The sequence below is a fragment of the Hylobates moloch genome, unplaced genomic scaffold (genome assembly GCF_009828535.3).
Source record: "Hylobates moloch isolate HMO894 unplaced genomic scaffold, HMol_V3 SCAFFOLD_13, whole genome shotgun sequence".
NCBI lineage: Eukaryota > Metazoa > Chordata > Mammalia > Primates > Hylobatidae > Hylobates > Hylobates moloch.
In genome coordinates, this window is record NW_026652288.1 from 34,681,904 (window position 1) to 34,702,147 (window position 20,244).

Sequence of the window (20,244 nt, forward strand, 5' to 3'; positions counted from 1 at the left end):
AAAATCCTTGGACCTGAAGCGTCAGCCACTCAGAGCTCAACAAAATGTTCAACATGATAATGACAGCTGCTCAAACTGTAAACCAGGACAACAAGCTGATGACTTCCCACTGTGGACAGTTTTTTTCCAAGATGTCAGAACAAGACTCCCCATCATGATGAGGCTCTCACCCCTCTTAACTGTCCTTGCTCATGCCTGCCTCTTTCACTTGGCAAAATAATGCAGTCATTAGAATTTCACATGTAGTAGCTTCTGTGGGTAATCACAGAGTGTCGGATATGTTATCTCAACCTCAAATTTTACATAACATCTCAGGGAGAAATGTGGCTCTCTCCACCTTGCATACAGGACTCCCAATAGAAACGAACACAGAGATATTGCCTGTGTGTTTGCAGAGAAGACAGTTTCTACAAAGAGGTAGGAAAGCGGAAATTATAGTAGAGTCCCCTTTAAATGCACATTGTGTGGATGGCTCTCGCTGTTTCCTAAGAGATACATTGTAAAATGTGACAGTAATACTGATTCTAGCAGAATAAAACATGTACCACATTTGCTAATACTGTTCTCTTAAAATAATTTTAAAAGAATGGGGTGGGCCCTCCCATGTGTCCAGGCCAGGTCTCTGAACAGAATCCTCCATCTGAGATAACAATGCATAAGAAGATGACTTGGGCCTGGTCCTGATATGCAGCCATCCCTGTATACCCTTCCCCTGCTGCAGGGACGTACCAGCCCAGGGCCCAAATCTTCAGCTGCAGAGCTGACAGAGAACATGGGATACCCAGCATCCCTTACCTTCTTCCAGGCCACTGCAGTGGCTACCGGCATGGCCCATTTACCCCTGAGGACACCCATCTGCTGACCCATAGTTTCTAAGAGTCAGACTTTCCTGGCTTCTCTGAGCCCCAGCTACTTTCACTCTGCTGAACCCTTCTTCTCTCCACAGGTATCATTGCCTTAGCAGACACCTCTTTCAGCTGCAGCTAACAGGTAAGTCAAGACCCAGACCCCAGAGGATAAACAAGGATTTCAAAACATACTGTGTAAAATGGAGATGCCCATTTGTGGGCGGCAAGCCACCCAGGTGCCGAGGCAAGAGACCGAAGGCACGAGCAGTTCCAGTATAATAAAACATAAAAGAATAGTTATACCAGATATAGATCTTAGATATGACAATATATGAATACCATTAATCAATAGTTGGTAGCAATTACTCTTTATTCCAATACTATAATAATCCTCGCTCTATAATCATAACCTAGGAAAAGCCAGGCCATACAGAGATAGGAGCTGAGGAGAAATAGTAAGAAGTGACCAGAGGACAAGAGTGCGAGCCTTCTGTTATGCCCAGACAGGGCCACTAGAGGGCTCCTTCGTTTAGCGGTAACGCCAGCGTCTGGGAAGATGTCGGTTGCCTAGAGGATTATGATCTAGTGGTAGCCTCAGTGTCAAGGAAAAACACATGCTACTTAGCAGCCCGGGAAAGGGAGTCTCTCTTTCCCTGGTGGAGTTTAGAGAAGACTCTACAACTTCACCTCTTGTGGTGGGCCTGACATTAGTCAGGTCGACCCATAGTTATCCGGAGGCCTAACCATCTCCCTGTGATGCTGTGCTTCACTGGTCCCACTCCTAGTCCGCCTTCATGTTCCATCCTGTACACCTGACTTTGCCGTTTAGTTACCAGTAGCAAATTAGTGAAAGTACTAAAAGTCCCTAATAAGCAGAAATAATGATGTAAGCTCTCTCTCTCTTTCTCCTCTCACTCTCTGCCTTGGCTACCAGGCAGGGAAGGGTCCCCTGTCCAGTGGACATGTGACCCACGTGACCTTACCTATCACTGGAGATGGCTCACACTCCTCATCCTGCCCCTTTTTCTTGTATCCAATAAATAACAGAGCAGCCTGGCATTCAGGGCCACTACCGGTCTCTGCATCTTGGTGGTAGTGGTCCCCCAGGCCCAGCTGTCTTTTCTTTTATCTCTTTGTCTTGTGTCTTTATTTCTACAGTCTCTTGTCTCTGCACATGGGGAGAAAAATCCACCAACCCTGTGGGGCTTGTCCCTACAGCCACTGTACAGAGACAAAGAAGTAGAGATGTATACAACTCGCCCAACAACATTGTATCCCAAAACAGTGTCCTCTCTGCCCCTCATCATGGAATTCAATGTCTCTCACCATGTGAGCAGGTACTTCCAGGGTCTCACAATTCTTCCACAGAGGCAATGCACACTTTAACATAGCACTTCAGCAAATAAAGTGGTGACAGTTTACCTACTTAGATAAAGTTTCTTAAAAGTTTCTCCCAAATTTCCCCCTGAAGAAGACAGAAAAGGCTTTCCCAATTGTGAAATATTGGCCTTCCCACCTTTCAAAAAAGTACCCCTGAATGCCAAAACAATCTTGCCAAAATAAATTGTAGGACTTCAACTTTCTTATTTGAAATCTCACAAAGGAGTACAATTATTAAAACAAGCTGCTGGCAGAAGAATGGACATAAAGACAAATGGGATACAATTGAGAGTCTAGAAATAAACCCTCACACTTACGGTCAATTATTTTTTGAAGAGGGTGTCAAGACAATTTAATGGAGGAACAATTTTCCTTTCAAGTGATAGTGCAGAAACAACTAGATAACCACATGCAAAACAGTGAATTTAGATAATTCTACCTCCCACCATATCAAACAATTCTCTAAAAAATTGATCCGTGAGTTAAATATAAGACCTAGAACCATAAAAACATCTTAAAATAGACATAGAGGTAAATATTGATGACCTCAAATGTGCAATGGATTCTTAGATATGATACAAAAGCATGACAAACAAGAAAAAAAGATAAATTGGGCTTTATCAAGATGTGAGCCTTTTGTACATCAAAGGAAATTATCAAGAAAATAATTAATAGACACAGAATGAGAGAAAATATTTGCAAACCACATATAGGCAGTTTTCATGTCCAGATAATATAAAGAACTAGCTACAACTCAATACAAAACGACAAACAATCCAATTTATAAAGGAGCAAAAGACTCAAATAGACATTTCATCAAAGAAGATCTACAAACAGTCAAAAAGGACATGAAAAGATACTCAACATCATTAGTCATTAGGAAAATACAAACTCAAAGCTGCAATAAGACACCACATCACACCTACAAAACTGGCTACCATTCTTTTAAAATGTTAAATAACAAGTAGCAGCATTATGTAGATTTTGGAATCTTCATATATTGCTGGTAAGAATATAAAAAGGTACAGCGTCTAGGAGAAACAGTTTTGCTGTTCCTCAAAAAGCTAATCATAGAATTCTCATTTGAAACAACATCCATTCCTAGGTATATACCGAAAGAATTAAATGCAGGGACTCAAAAAGCTACTTGCATGGGAATGTTGACTGCAGCATTATTCACAAAAGATAAAATATGAAAACAATCCAAGTGCTCATCAACACAGGAATAAATATGGTGACACATACAACAGAATGTCAATCTGCCATAAAGAGGAATGAAGCTCTGACACCCGCTGGAATATGCATGGACTTTGGAAACATTATACTAAGTGAAATATGTCAGAAACAGAATAACATAATTGTATAATTCCATTTATATGAAACATCAATAGGCAAATTCATAGAGACAGTGTAGAGATGATCAAGGTGTAGGGTGGAACACACAGGGAGTTGTTTTGAAGATATAGAGTTTAGGTTAAAATGATAAAAATTTTCTAGGAAAAATAGTGGTGATGGTAATTTAACACTCCGTATGTGGTTAATTTCACTTGATTGTGTATTTTTAAAGTGGGTAAAATAGCACATTATCCACAGAACTGTGAAAAAATAGATTTCTATTAGTTAATTCACCCAGGCTGAGGTGTCTGTTATGGCAGCTGAAGCCCACGAATACATCATCTGACCCATTGTTTCAATAAAAGGCATCAGTGTTTCAATCAAGTTAGCTGGAAGCTCCTGTCCCCAGCAGAACGAGAAGCCCCAAAACAAGAGCTCCAGCAGGGGCTCAGCCAGCACAGGTCCCATAGGGCAGCCTCAATCTCAGGCCCGGGATGGCATGTGAGGCTACAATGATACAACCAACAACGTGAAAATGTAAGTATTTTTACTACTTACAGACACTGGGGAGCACTCGGCACACCTGGAGACCACAGACACAGAGGTCAGTGAGCCCGGGCAGGGAGGAGAGAAGAGACCGGTAAGCCAATGGCTTTATTAAGTCCGGGGTGTTATCTGACAGGTTTCCAGCAGGGAGCTTTAATGGATGTGTTTAAAGCAAGCAGGAAACACTGGGACGAGGAGCTCACGCTGTGACTGAGAGGTGGTCACTTTAAATGTGAGGGTGAATGTCAGAATGATCGGTTTAAAGAAAGCAGCTGGAGAGAGGGGAGCCCAGCACACCAAGCAGGAGAGATGCCTGTAAGATTTTATCTCTGGCCACCAACTGGAGCCATTTGAACCAGATACAGTATTGAAAACTGCCAAGGTGACCAAGCCCTGCCTCTGATTTGAGGCAAATAAACATACACCTTAAAAAATGAATGCCAAGGCAGCATGACACTATGAGCATCATGACATCCAGGGACACCAGCAGGGTGTGGTGCTGTGCCCTGGAGTCAGAATCCTGGGTTCTGGTCCCTGGGAGTGAGAAAATGAAAATGACTTGTCCCTGCTCCCCTGACATTGATCTTCCCACCCTGCTGCTCCCTCTTTTTCTCCCAAGCCCATGTGCAGTGCTCAGCCCCAGACATCACTGCCCCCAGGGTATACACAGTGCCACCTACTGCACACAAACACAAACTCAAAGAAGGTGACAAAAATCTGCGTTTGGGACATCTGATTGTGAAACACGGAGAACAGTGAACGTAAAGCCACAGAGACTGGGACTGACGGGGCTGGAAGGTGACGGAGCTGTAACATAACATATGTGAGACCTCGTGTGAAGTGTGCAGATCCATGTCTAATAAAACATGCAGCCTGGCCTGGGATTGGGGCCGTTCACACTTCCCTCCCTGTCCACCAGAGGACGACAGAGTCCCTATCAGCCTGGAGCCTTCCTAGGGGATGCCAACCTCCCTCAGCGGAACCCACAGCCCAGCAGGGTCCACCCTCACCAGGGTCACTTCGGCCCAAGTCCTGAGCACCCTCTGTGCTCCCCACATGGACTCTGTCAGCTCCTCCCTGACCCGGCGGCTGCCAACCTAACACCACTCCCTCTGCAGGTAGCTCCTGCCCCACACACCTGCTCCTTACCTGGGCCTAGCTAAAGTCATCTCCCAGGGCAGCGCTGGTGCACGTGACACCACACTGGGTGCTTTTCCCTCATGACCTCCCTCCATCCTCATCAACTCTTTCTGTCACTGCTCCCTAAATGCCCGCCCCTGCTCCATCTGTTCTGTTTTCTGGGGCATCCTAGGCCAAGCCGAGGGCTGACACAGAACAGCGGCTGCCTGAGGGCCCACAGCCTCCCCAGGAATCAGACAGGCACCCTGTGACCTGCCTGCCCGATGAACCCCGGGAGGCTAAGAACACGTGTGGTGCTCACACACAGGCACCATCCGGGATGTGGCCACCTGCCCCCAGCTGTCCCTGGGGAAGACGGACCTCTCCTGTGTGCTTGCGGGGAGAAGGTGGGTGTTATTGCTCTTTGCTCCCAGAACACAACTCACCCTCACCCACCCTCTCAGGTGTGAGCAACGTCCCTCCAGACAGGCTCTCTGGCCACTGCCTGTTCCCCATCTATAGACAGGAGCTTGGCCAGGTCAAAACCCTCAGGACAGACCTCTGGGTATGTCAGCACATGGAAGGCTGAGCCCATCATGGCCACAGAGTAAGTCGGGATGAATCTCTCCAGCTCTGAACCCCTGCTCTGTCTCAGGCTCCCCCTCCTGCGCCTCAATGAGCCATGTCTCGCAGGGTTCCTGGGTAACTCTCTACTTCCTCCTGCACCACCACGGGGAAGATGTGGTGACCACAGGACAATCAGCTGGGCAGAGAAGAGAGGACCTCAAAGATGGTCAGGAAGAACATGAGAGACCCTGAGCTCCAGCTCAGCTGCCAGAACCCAGGGACCCATACAGTGACCGAGAACTGTCCCTTTGACTATGGGACTCACAGCCCCCACTGAGCAACCAGCACAGGCCTCTCCTCCCAAGAGGCATGAGAGATTCACCCTGCACACCTCCAGGAAGGACAGTTTCCTCTGGGACACCCAGGTCCTGAATGTCCATCCTTGGAAGCTGCACCCAAGCTAGACACGATTAGAGAAAGGAAGGGTCCCTCTCACCAGGCAACACACAGCTCACCAGCAACACAATGGGGCGTCACTGTGACAGGGACCTGGTGCAGCTCCAGCCTCCTGCACTGAAGAGGAGAGCCAGATGGGGATGAAAGAGGGCAAAGGGCGTGAATGTGCACCCCGGCCCAGAGCCATGGGGACAGCAGGAATCTGAGGCCCAGGACTGTGCTTGCCCAACCTGCAGGGTATGTGTGTGACTGTGTGGGTCTGTGTGTGTCTCGTGTGTGTGTGTTTGTGTTTGTGTGTCTGTGTGTGTGTCTGCACAAAGTATCTCTTGAGGTTTGGTGAAAGAATCACTGCTGAAAAAGGCAGAGGCCTCTACAATTCCCAGGGACCTGAAACAGAGACAAAGGGAAAAACAGAAGGAGGGACAAGGAGGCAGGACTGAGACAGAGAGGTGTCCTTTGCCTGACCCCGCCCATGAGCTTGAGAAGTGCTCCTGCCCCGGGAAGAGGCTCAGCACAGAAGGAGGAAGGACAGCACAGCTGACAGCCGTGCTCAGGAAGCTTCTGGATCCTAGGCTCATTCCACAGAGAAGAACACGCAGGCAGCAGAGACCATGGGGCCCCTCTCAGCCCCCCCACACATACAGCGCATCACCTGGAAGGGGCTCCTGCTCACAGGTGAGGAGAGAACTTCCTGGGAGAGGACAGGAGGAGGAAGCAGAGTCGCTGGATGGGGTCTCCTGGAGAGGATGGGGTTCTAAAAAATAAAAGAAGCCAGCACTTTGGGAGGCTGAGGTGGGTGGATCACGAGATCAGGAGTTCAAGATCAGTCTGGCCAACACAGTGAAGCCCTGTCTCTACTAAAAATACAAAAATAAACCACCTACGGTGGTGAGCTCCCATAATCCTAGCTACTCGGGAGGCTGAGGCAGGAGAATCACGTGAACCCAGGAGGCAGAAGTTGCAGCGAGCCGAGATAGCGCAACTGCACGCCAGCCTGGGGGACAGTACGATACTCCGTCTCAAAAAAAAAGTAAAAAAAGGAAAGAAGGCTCTGTTGGAGCCTCAATAGGGGAAAATACACCAGAGAGGGACAGGGGTCAAAACAGGAAAGCCACATTGAACCGGAATTGGTAAGAGGTAGGAAAATCTTAAGTGTTCTGTTTTCCTGATTAATCATCAGGGGCCACCACGTTTTGAAAAATGATAATAATAACTATATCAGATGACACTTCAAATAAAAATATAAGCAGGGCATGAAACACTGTCCTCAGCAAAAAACCTCAACAATTGTGGGAGAAAAAAACACCCAGAGTGTGGAGGGCCCTGAGAACTCTCACATCTACATGAGTCTGCAGCCTGTTCCAGGCATTGGGGTGCAACCAAGATCACAAAAGTCCCTGTCCTTACAGAGCTCACACTGTCATGGGGAGGAAGACAGACATGGAAAGAGATCGAGAATGTGAGGTCAGGTGTTGACAAGAACCCTGGAGGGAGCAGAGCAGGGAAAGCTCAGAAAGGGAAGACCCAGGGTCTCTGAAGGAGGTGTCAGGAAAGAAGTATAAGGATGCCCTGATGTGGGCAGGACCTGAGGGCAGTGTGGAGGGAGCCATGTGGACCCCTGGAGAAGAGGATTCCAAACAGAAAAATGCCAAGGTCAGAAGTGTTGAAGGAATGCGGGTCATACTGCTGTCCTTGACCTAGTAGGACAGTAGGACACACACACATACACACACACAAACACACATGCCACCTTTGCGAGTGTGTGTGTTTGTATATTTGTGTGTCTGTCTGTGTCTTCAAGTCTGAGGATTGAAGAGACCTTCTCAGGACCCAGGGCCCCAATTTTTCACCCCAGTACATAGGTCTCAATATTAACTAATGCTCTCTCCACCTCCTAGCATCACTTTTACACTTCTGGAACCCGCCCACCACTGCCCAAGTAACGATTGAAGCCCAGCCACCCAAAGTTTCCGAGGGAAAGGACGTTCTTCTACTTGTCCACAATTTGCCCCAGAATCTTGCTGCCTACATCTGGTACGAAGGGCAAATGATGGACATCCACCATTACATTACATCATATGTAGTAGATGATCAAACAATTGTATATGGGCCTGCATACAGTGGACGAGAAACAGTATATTCCAATGCATCCTTGCTGATCCAGAATGTCACGGGGGAGGATGCAGGATCCTACACCTTACAAATCATAAAGCGAGGTGATGGGATTAGAGGAGCAACTGGACATTTCACCTTCACCTTATACCGTGAGTGATTCCACATGATCCCTGGGTGTTGGGGGGCAGGGGTCATGTCTGCTTCACACACACAGGATTGGCAGGCCTGGACTGTGCCTGTGTCCCTCTCTGCATTATGTCCCACGCTGGGGTTTGGGCGTTTAGTGCGGGACACATACAGAGGAGACAAATTTCAACAGATCAGAAATCCTTTCCCGCATCCAGACCCTGCAGACACTTGCTGCAGAGGAAGGACAGTCGGATGCGGGGACTCAGCAGCAGGAGATCAGTCTCAGCCAAGCACCTCATGCCCTCTTCATAAATTTCACCCTGAGAAAGACCCTGTAGAACTGAGTAGGGCTTGGACTGAGGGTCCCCCTGAGATACTCTCAGAGAAGCTCAGCCCTAGAAGTCTCAACCCCAGACCCCTGTCCCTAAATCCTTACTCCAGATAAAGCTGAGGAGCCTGTGCCAGGGCTGGATTGTGGCTTCTTGGGCAGGGCTTACTGGGACCAAGGATTTACCAGCTGTCTGAGGACTGTGTCTCCTGGAGCTGCTCACCAGCCAGGGCTCAGCCCTCAGAGCCTCATCTGGGCAAGGACAGACCTTTCTTCACTTGAGACTCAGAGTGGAGCGGACAGAAAGACAAGGTTTCTATGCCATCAGCCAACTGCCTTAGGAGGCTTAGGACAGTCCATAGAAAGTCTAATGTCCCCAGAAGCAGAAACAGAAGAGAGAAGATGTACCTGGTAGCAGCTTGTCCACAGGGATCTGACCTAAACGTGCTTTCTCATGGAAGCAAATGAGTAATAAATGCTGTTCATGTGAACGTCTCCACTGTGCCAAGCATTAGGTCAGGTGACTGTGAATAATTTAAAATTTATTCAGAGATAGCATGAAAAGCCACAGTCCATTTGACATTTAGCTTATTTGATTGAGAGAAAACTGAGGCACAGGAAGGCACAGTCACTGAACCAGAGTCACACAAACACAAAGGGGAGATCAGGGTCACATGAGGTCTGTCTGCAGCCACAGGCCCAGCCTCTCCTCCACCAGAAGTGAGGGCTTACTGGGTTCCAAGGACCCCATAGTCATTTATTGGCTCCAATTCTCTCTTCTTAGGCATCCAAACCTCAGAGGAGTGAGAGCAAATGGTCAGCTGATTAGTCTGTACCCCAGAACTAAATCACCTGCCTCAACCGTCAGAGTCAGTGCAAAAAACTGTCCAGGCCTCCCCCTCAGATCTTCACCCCCATCCCTGAACCTGAAATCGTGTGTCTCCCAAAGTGTCCATGTCACTGTTATGAGAGGATCAAGGAGAGGACCTTGTTTTCTTTCCGCACTCACACCCAACACTAGCACAGGCCCAGCGAGAGAGACACACTCAGGAGTTCTCACATAACAAATGAAGGAATCGAATGAAGAAATGAATGATCCAACACCTCTTTAGAGACGGGATCTTGGATGCAGAATCCTAGGAGGTTCTACCCACACCTGTCCCTTGTCCTTCAGAGGCTGACACCCATGTTTCATCCCCCCACTACTTCTTGCCCATAAAGCCACCCCACCTCATGTAACTCTGAAGCTCTTTGGCGATCAGAAGATTCTCAGGGCTCCTTGGTCCTGGACTGTGGAACTGGTGGCACCTGGTCCCTGGCATCTCTGAAGTCAGTGTAGCCCTCACTGCTCACTGCCATGGTGTCTCTACCTCTCTCTGCTTCTCTGTGTCCCTCATCTTCCTCCCACTTCATTCTGACTGGCAAGCCCTGTCCTGCACAGCTTCTTACTCCACCCCTAGGCCTTCCCCAGACACTCCCTCTAACTAGGCTGGCTGTTCTGTTCCCTTCCCGCTAACACTGTGGCCTGGCCCACCTCCCAGGAAATAGGAAAGGTGCAGAAATCACTGGAGTTGCCACTCCTGCCAGGCTTCATCTCGAGCCAATATCCCCAGGTCACTAAGAGAATAACCTTCCACTGTATTCCCATCCAGGGCTCTTTCCCTTTGTGAGGCTGACCTGTGGACAAGACCATGGGACAGGGATAGGCAGTTCCTGCATCCACTCTTAGAATTGCCAGACAACTTCTTCTGGCCTCCTGCACACATACAAAAAAAAGTTATTGAAATGCTGATTTGTACTAAAGAAAGATTTTAACGACTCCAAGTCTGCCAAACAAGAGGACGGAGGTTTACTATTACTCAAATCAGCCTCCCCAGTGGATCAGGGGTTAGAGATTTTCAAGGATAGTTTCAGGGTCACAGGACTAAAAAATGAGTACTGCTGATTCTTTGGTGATGGAATCATGTGGGCGGAGGGAAATGATCTGTTTGTGCTTGAATCCACCTCTAGGTAGGGACCACATGACTGGCTGAGCCATTAGTCATAGGTATGGATGAGGTCAGCCGGTTGCCAGAATGCAAAAGAATGAGAAACATCTCAAAAGACCAATCTCACGTTCTACAATAGTGATGTTATCTATAGGAGCAATTAGTTACGAACTTTGTAAACTCTAGTCAAATCACATTTGAGCAGTCAGGGATTATAGAAACTGTGCCTACATTTTAGCAGAATTCAGTTCCCTCCTATCATCTTAACCTCATGGTCTTTCACTAGTTTTACAAAGGCAGTCCCTGGGCAAAGTAAGGGTGTTAGTTTTATGGAGGAACTATTCTCATTCTTGCTTCAAAGTTAAACCATAAACTAAATTCCTCCCAAGGTTAGCCTGGCCTATGCCCAGGAATGAGTGAGGACAGCCAGCCTGAGACTAGATGCCAGATGGAGTCAGCCATGATAGTCTGCTGTCTCTGTTGTAATCTTTGCACTGACTCACCAGGGTGTCAGAGGCTGTACAGGCCTGCAGTCCCCAAAGCCCATGGGCTCATTTCACCCGTTTCAGTCGTGACTCCATCCTCAACCTGCTATGGAGCTCACATTCTCTAGTCACTTCCTAGAGACTTCTGGCTTCCTGTCAGGCACAAAACAAGCTTGAAATTTGTCACTCGGTTCTAACACTAAGTAAAAAGCTGAACAAACTCAAAAGTCAACAACTCGCTAAAATCCCTCAGAGATGGCTGGGCACAGTGGCTCACCTCTATAATCCCAGCACTTTGGGAGGCTGAGGCGGGCACAAGGTTAGGAGATAGAGACCATCCTGGCTGACATGGTGAAAACCTGTCTCTACTAAAAATACAAAAAAATTAGCCAGGCGTGGTGGCAGGCACCTGTAGTCCCAGCTACTTCGGAGGCCTAGGCAGGAGAATGGCGTGAACCCAGGAGGCAGAATTTGCAGTGAGCTGAGATCGTGCCACTGCACTCCAGCCTGGGCGACAGAATGAGACTCTGTCTCAGAAAAAAAAATGCTGTTAGAGAAATGAAGAATGCTTTTGATGCTTACTGGTAGACTGCACACAGCTGAGGAAAGAATCCCTAGCTTGAGGATGTGTCAATACAAACTTCCAAAACTGAAACAGGAAAGTTCAAAAAGTGTGGGGAAAAAAACGTGGAACAACATATTCAACTTCATATTTAATATTTTGTTTTGACAATAGCAATTTTTAAATTTTGTAGTTGTGGGACAACTACAAAGGCTGTAACATACACGTAATGGGAATACTGGTGGTTTTGGGGACCAGTTGGAGGTGGCCAGGTGGGTGCTATCTGATTGTTTTACTGCCTGTGCCACATACAACTGTTTCCTCATGATGCTATTTTCATAAGTTGGAGTTCTTCGTGTGGGGAGACACACGAGCCATTGGCATCTCACTTAGACTTTTCCTAATTCACAAAAACTTACACTCTAGTGGTGTATCCTGAGCTTAAGAGAAAATGAAGAAAGCATTTCACATGCCTGTTTTGGGGTCCTCCCCATTTTTCCTAACTCTGCACAGAAATTAGAAGAAAGGAGTTCTTTCTATATTTACTAACATAACACACATCGCTTTTTTAAATTTGGCATCATTCCTCCCTTTATGTAATTGAGGCACTGACCAGTTCTGTCCTTTTAACGGGACTCTCTCTACTTAAGGAATTGCTAATTTCAAATCACCTTTGGCATCTTTCTTTAAGTGTAATGTGATCCTGCTGGAATTCATGGCACACCTAAACTTATTTTGGTCTTAAGAGAAATACTACTACCAGCAATTGATCTTAGATATTTCGATCATCAGTAAAAATTTCCACTTATGAAAACATTTTCATGTTTCCTCCAAATTTTTTTTTTTTGTTACTAGAGTCAGAACACAACATGAGGTCTAAACTCCTGACAACTTTTTATGGGAAAATTACAGTATTACAAATTGAACATCCCAAATCCAGAAATCCAAAATCTGAAATGCTCCAAAACTCAACACTTCTCACCACTGATGTGACACCAAAAAGAAGTGCTCACTGGCGCATTTTGGATTTTAAATTTTTCAGATTTGGGATGCTAAACCAGTACATATACTGCAAATATTCCAAAATAAAAAAATGAGAAATCCAAAACACTTGGTTTGAATCTTTCTGCATAAGGAGCACTTTATCTGTATGAACTATAGGCATGAGGCTGTACAGGAGATCTCTAGAACCTCCTCATCCTGCATAACTGAAACCGCACACCCACGGAACAACGCCCTATTCCCCTGATCCCAGCTCCTGGAAACTACTCTTCTACTCTCTGATTTACCCTGGAATCCACTGATATGAGGTACATAGAGTAGTCAAACTCAGAATCAGAGAGTAGAATGTCTACTGAGAGAAAGTATCTGCAAGACTTCTTTCCAAATATTGGTATAATATCCACCAAACACATATGGTACATAGAGTAGTCAAACTCAGAATCAGAGAGTAGAATGTCTAATGAGAGAAAGTATCTGCAAGACTTATTTCCAAATATTGGTCTAATATCCACCAAACACATATGGTCCATGAGGGCCAGACTTCCATCATCAGTTCATGTTCGCCCTTTCCACCAGTCAGTTCTGCATTTTCAAACATCCACATATATTTCTAGAAAGATCCACATGGTCCTCACCTGCCCTCTACAGGGGGAGGGGAGCATCATGGACCCAGAACAGGGAACATGGTCTTGGTCCAAAGCTATCAGCTCTTGCCTGTCCCCTTCGCTCTTTGTAGGTCATTCCTTGGACTCTCCTCTATCTTTAGAGGTCACTGGCTCAAGTCAGTCACTATGAGACACCTGGGAAAACTGCCCCACCTTGTGGCTCCACTGCCTGATGACTGAATTGACCTCCAGGCTTGACTCTGGTCTCCCCTGTGTTATTTCTGCTGAAGTACCAAGTCCCAGGCCAGGCTTTCCAGTACCCAAAGGGTTTAAGGACAATGGGAATGTCCATCATCCATCCCTAGGATGGCCTTGGAAAGGGAAGCTGCAGAGAAAACATACCTCGGCAGGGCAGAGTAAGACGGAAACTAAGAAGATTCCAGCACTGCATGCTCCAAGTGAGGAACACAAGGTGGGCCAAGCAGGCAGTTGGAGATGGAGGGACTCACAGAGGCACCAGGGGCTGTGACTGCTGGTCCTGTGTCTTTCCATGACCCAATGCTGCTGCTCAATTCACACTTGAGAAAGTGTGTGCTTCCCCCACATAAAGCAGGCAGCCTCACAATCTCTGAGCCCTCAGATTGCCATGCATCTCTCTTGTAACACACACACCTGCCATGGGCTTTTAAGGACTTAGGTGGGCTGAGAGGTGGGAAATGCCAACTCTGATTGAAAAATGCCTTTGGAGGAATCAAAGGTGCGACATAGGGCAATCTTCTCTCTGTTTTCTACACAGTGAAGACTCCCAAGCCCTCCATCTCCAGCAACAAATTAAACCCCAGGGAGGCCATGGAGGCTGTGATCTTAACTTGTGATCCTGAGACTCCGGACGCAAGCTACCTGTGGTGGATGAATGGTCAGAGCCTCCCTATGACTCACAGGTTGAAGCTGTATGAAACCAACAGGACCCTCATTCTATTTGGTGTCACAAAGGATATTGTGGGACCCTATGAATGTGAAATACGGAACGCAGTGAGTGCCAGCCGCAGTGACCCAGTCACCCTAAATCTCCTCCGTGAGTATCTTCTGTTCCTCTGGGAGACAGGCTGCCATCCCAAATACACATGGCCAGAGGCCAGGCCTCCCTGTCCCTCTCAGGTCCAAGTACAGAGACTTTTACCTCGCACATCAAAGCTGGCCATGACTTTCTGCCCTAGGCAAAGCAGAGTAGGCCTAGGCTTGATCAACAATAGGAGAAAAGAGGCTGCTCCTGTCGTGGAGACTGAGGCTCCACAGCTTGTGATGGGAGAAACAGGTGAATGTCTCAGGCTCCAGATAAGTGAACACAGCGGAGATTTGGCTGGGACTTCAGTATTGCGACTTGGCTCACAGGGTCACTGTGGCCATTCCACAGACGAGGGTTTTCCCTTCCCTCTGAAAATATCACCTCTGACTTTATTCTCTTTGCTCCATATGGCCTGGATGCCCCCACCATTTCTTCCTCATACACCTATTACCATACAGGGGAAGTCCCCTAGCTATCCTGCCTCACAGACTCTCACCCACTGGCAGAGCATTCTTGGCTGATTGATGGGAAGTTCCAGCAATCAGCACAAGTGTTCTTTATCCCCCAAATCACTAAAACATACAGCAGGGTCTATGTCTGTTTCATCCATAACTCAGCCACTGGTGGAACAAATCTCATAATCAAGAGGATCATAGTCCCTGGTAAGTGGATCCCTGGAGCATTGGCAATATGTTTTCCAGTGCAGTCTATCTAGCTATCAGGGAAGAGCCACCTGCCCTCTGCAAAGGAAGAGGGAAAATCAAAAACCCAGTACAGGGAATATGTTTCTGCTCCAAAACCACCAGTTTTGCCTGTCCCCTTCACTCTTTCTAGATCATTCTTTAGACGGTACACTAACAATGAACAATCTCACAGGAAATTAAGAAAAGAATTTCAATTCACATTAAAATCAAAAGGAATAAAATATTTTGGAATAAGTTTAACCAAAAAGGTCAATGATTATACTCTGAAAACTACAAAACATTGCTGAAAAAAAATTATAGATGATATCAATATATGGAAAGACATTTCATTTTCATGGACTGGAAGAATCAATATTGTTAGAAAGACAATAATACCCAAAGTGAATTGCAGATTCAATGCAACCCATACCAGAATCCCATTAATATTTTGCAGAATTAGAAAACTCTGTCCTAAATCTGACCTGACAGGCTCTTATTAATGACTGCCACAACAGAAACAATGAGAAAAAGATGCAACCACGAAAAGGTGGAAAGTTCTGATGACATAGAAAATAGCAATCAGACTTTCTCACATCCCAAAGCCTTCAAAAATATACGAGTGCAGCATGGCCAGTAGGGAATTGACTGAAAACTAATCACCAAGTTAGAAACGTAGTGAGAGAAAACAAAGGGGCAAGAATATATTTGGATTATCATCTCACACTTTTGCCTACTAATCTGATGCTGAAAAGAAATGCTCACTGAAGCATTTTAGATTTTGAATCTTTCAGATTTGGGATGCTAAACCAGTAATTACGTGACAAATATTTCAGAATCAAAAAATGTCAGAAATCCAAAACACTTTTTGTCCTAAGTCTTATGCAGAAGAAATATTCCATCTGTGTGAACTATAGGCATCAAGCTGTACAGCAGAGCTCTAGAACCTCCCCACCTTGCATAACTGAAACTGCACAGCCATGAACAACTTCTGATTCTCCCCACTCCCAGCTCCTGGCAACCAGCAGTCTCTTCTCATATTCACTCTGGAATCCACTTACATGAGGACCCTAGAGTAATCGAACTCATGGAATCAGAGAGTAGAATTCCAATGAAAGAAAATATTTGCAAAACATCTCTCCAAATTTGTCTCATATCCATCAAACACACATGGCCCATGAGGACCAGATTTCCAGAAGTTCATTCCCACCCTTTCCACCAGTCAGTTCTGCATTTGCAAATGTTCACATGTATTTCTGGAAAGATCCACATGGTCCTCACCTGCCCTCTGCAGAAGGTGAGGAAACTTAAAGAACCCAGGACAGGGAACATGGTTCTGCTCCAAAGCCACCAGCTCTTGCCTGTCCCCTTCACTCTTTCTAGATCATTCCTTGAACTCTGCTCTATCTTTAGAGGTCACTGGTTCAAGTAACTCATCATGAAACACCTGCAAAAAACTGCCCCACCTTGTGCCTCCACTGCCCGATGACTGAACTGACCTCCAGGCTTGACTCTGGTCTCCCCTGTGTTATTTCTGCTGAAACATCCAGTCCCAGGCCAGGCTGCTCAGTATCTTCAGGGTTTCAGGACAATGGGAAGACCCATTATTACTCATCTCTAGAATGTCCTTGGAAATGGAAGCTGCAGAGAAATCACATCTAGGGGGGCTAAGTAGGATGGAATTTGGAAGGGGCCCAGCAGTTACACATTCCAGGTAGGGAAACCAAGGTGAGCCAGCCAGTCAACTAATGAAGGAGGGACTGGGACGGGTAACAAGGGCTGTGACTCCCACTGACGTGTCTGTCCATGACCCAACACTGCTGCTCAATTGACACTTGAGAAAGTCTGTGCTTCCCTAATACAGAGCAGGCGACCTCACAGTCTTTGAGCCCTTAGATCATCATGCATCTGTCTTGTGACACACGCACAAGCTATTGGCTTTCAAGGATTTGGGTGGGCTGAGAGGTGGGAGATGCCAACTCTGATTGAAGGATGCCTGTGGAGGAATCAAAGGTGCCACACAGGACAATCTTCTCTCTGTTATCCACACAGCGAAGCTGCCCAACCCCTACATCACCATCAACAACTTAAACCCCACGGAGAATAAGGATGTCTTAGCCTTCACCTGTGAACCTAAGAGTGAGAACCACACCTACAGGTGGTGGCTAAATGGTCGGAGGCTCCCGATCGGTCCCAGAGTAAGGCGACCCATTAAAAACAGGACTCTCATTCTACCCAGTGTCACAAGAAATGAAAAAGGACCCTATGAATGTGAAATACGGGATAGATATGGTGGCATCCGCAGTGACCCAGTCACCCTGAATGTCCTCTGTGAGTATCTTTTGTTCCTCTGTGGACCAGGACACCAACTTAAATCCAAACGACCGGAGGCCAGGCCTCTCAGTCTCTCTCCGGTCCAGGTATAGACAACTTTACTTCTGGACATCTGAGCTGGCCATGGCTCCCTGCCCTGGGAAAACGTGGGTAGGCACAGCCTTAACCAAGAATATAAGGGGAGGGGACGCTCTTGTCATGGGAGACCTGGGGCCCACAGCGTGTGATGGGAGAAACAGGTGAATACCTCAGGCTTCGGCTCAGTGAACATAGAGGAGGTTTCGCTGGGACTTGAGGGTGTGTCTTGGCTCAGAGGGTCACTGTGTCCCTTTAAGAGACCAGGAGCATCCCCTTCCCTCGGATGACATCACCTGTGGCTTTATTCTCTTTGCTCCAGATGGTCCAGACCTCCCCAGCATTTACCCTTCAGTCGGCTATTACCGTTCAGGAGAAAAACTCTACTTGTCCTGCTCCGCGGACTCTAACCCACCAGCAGAATATTCTTGGACAATTAATGGGAAGTTTCAGCAATCAGGACAAAAGCTCTTTATCCCCCAAATTACTACACAGCATAGCGGGCTCTATGTTTGCTCTGTTCGTAACTCAGCCACTGGCAAGGAAAGCTCCAAATCCATAACAGTCAAAGTCATTGGTAAGTGGATCCCAACATCCTTGGCAATAGGGTTTTAGGTGGAGTCTATCTGGCTTTCAGAGAAGAGTCAGGAAAACATTCTTATTCCCAGCCTGTGTCCCATGGGCACAAGCAAATCCCAAAATCTCCTCCTGAACCCTCCCAATTTGTCTCTATAGACTCTCTTCTCCTTGTTTTTCTGTTATCTCATGGCTGACCTTGCGTCTCGACAGAGAAAGTCAGGGAGGGGGCCTTATCAACCCCGAGCCCTATGTGGTAGAAGAGGCTTCACAGAGGGACAAGAAGGAGAGTCCTCAAGATCAAGTTGCTTCTCGCTGTCACCAACACATCCCCTTCTGCCACGTCTTTGTTTCCTTGAACCTATTCCATGAGCTACAAGGAACATCTGAGGCTTTGAAACAAGCTCACGCTTTTCCCACAAATGAGAGGAGGAAGCCCCTTGGGTGAGGGAGGAGCAGCTCAGACTCTGCTTCCTGCTCTGCTCCGGGATCCTCTGGTGACTGGCCATGCCTGACTCCACCTGGGGTGGGACCAGCATGTGTGGAGAAAGAGCCCTGGTGGCCTGTCCTGAATTTGGCTAAATCGAGCTGCCAGTTGAAGACAAGCCTCCCCCGGGCCAGGCTGCAGGGAAATGAGAAAAGAGGGAGCCTCAGGGCAGACTCCTGAGCTGCGTCCTGGCTCAGAAGTCACCGGCTGTATGAGGCTGTGGGCACATCACGTGGGACACAGCACGGAGGACAGTGACTGATGCAGAGCTGGAGAAATAGAGAGATTCACCCCGGGGCTCTTCATGGCAGGAAAGGGGCAGTGCCAAAAAGCGTGTAATTATAGAGAGGGTAAGACTACCAGACACTTTATATATATCTAATACAAGACTTACCATTAACTATTTCTAAGTGTACAATTTAGTGTTGTGTAACCATCACACTATCCATTTCCAGAACTTTTTCCTCTTACCATATTAAACCTCTGTACTCAATAAACAGTAACTCTCACTCCTTCTCCCCCTAACCCTTAGCACCCAACATTCTACTTTCTGTCTCTATAAAACTGGCTATTCTAACTATCTTTTATAAATGGAATTTTATAATAATTATCCTTTTGTGTCTGGCTTATTTCAGTTAGCATAATATCTTCAAGGTTCATCCATTTTGCACGATGTGTTGGAATTTTATTCCTTGTTAAGGTTGAATAACATTTCAATGTATAGATACACCTCCTTTGCCTACCCACTTCTCTTTCAATGGACTTTTCAGTTGTTTACATGTTTTGGCTATTGTGAGTAATGCTTCTCTGAACATCAGTGTACAAATATTTGTTCAAATTTCTTTCAATTCTATGGGGAGTATGTCCAGAAGTGGAGTTGCTGGATCAAATGGTAATTTATTGTTTAATATTTTGAGAAATAGCCACAGCACTTTTTCCAGTGGCTATAACATTTTCCATTCCCATCAGCAATACACTAGACCTCCAATTTTTCCATCTACTTGAAAACACCTGTTGTTTTGTGTTGCTGTCGTTGTTTATCAAAGCCATCCTAAAGTGTGTGAGGTGGTGTAACATTGTGGTTTTGATTTGCATATCTCTAAGTATTCATGATGCTGATGAACTCTGCATGGGTTTATTGGATATTTGTATATTTTCCTTGGAGGAAATTCAATTTTAATCTTTTGTTCATCTTTTTATTGGGTTTTTGGATGTTTGCTATTGTTGACTTGTAGCCTTTCATGTATTCTGGAAATTATTTTCTTATCACACATATAATGTGCAAATATTTTTATCATTCCACAGGTTGCCTTTTTACTTTCTTGACAATGTTCTTCGATATATAAAAGGTTTTGATTTTTATGAAGTCCAATTTATCCATTTTATTTGTTGCCTATGCTTTTGCTGTTACAACCAAGAAATCACTGTGAAATTCAGTATGATGAAGCTTTTCTTCTAAGGGTTGTATAGTTTTTGCTCTTACATTTAGATCTTTGATCTATTGTGGGTTAATTTTTTACATGGTGTTAGGTAAAGGTTCCACTCTTCTTGCCCTTGGATA

The 20,244-nt window shown here is 46.2% G+C and overlaps 2 protein-coding genes across 3 annotated transcripts in view; one reads left to right on the top strand and one right to left on the bottom strand.

The window, feature by feature from the left end:
- The window catches only part of LOC116480610 (carcinoembryonic antigen-related cell adhesion molecule 1-like), a 1,172,951-nt gene that overhangs the window by 64,138 nt on the left and 1,088,569 nt on the right, over positions 1–20,244 (bottom strand).
- Positions 6,762–20,244, top strand: part of LOC116480620 (pregnancy-specific beta-1-glycoprotein 4-like) — a 111,401-nt gene continuing 97,918 nt past the window's right edge. Inside the window, exons 1-5 of one of the 2 annotated variants that reach the window (XM_032172783.2) lie at positions 6,863–6,926; positions 8,150–8,515; positions 14,262–14,540; positions 17,264–17,542; positions 17,943–18,197. In XM_032172783.2, coding sequence (XP_032028674.1) covers positions 6,863–6,926; positions 8,150–8,515; positions 14,262–14,540; positions 17,264–17,542; positions 17,943–18,197 — 1,243 coding nt within the window. Of the gene's footprint in view, positions 6,927–8,149; positions 8,516–14,261; positions 14,541–17,263; positions 17,543–17,942; positions 18,198–20,244 lie in introns of both variants that reach the window. The other variant, XM_032172784.2, reaches the window with a different exon arrangement.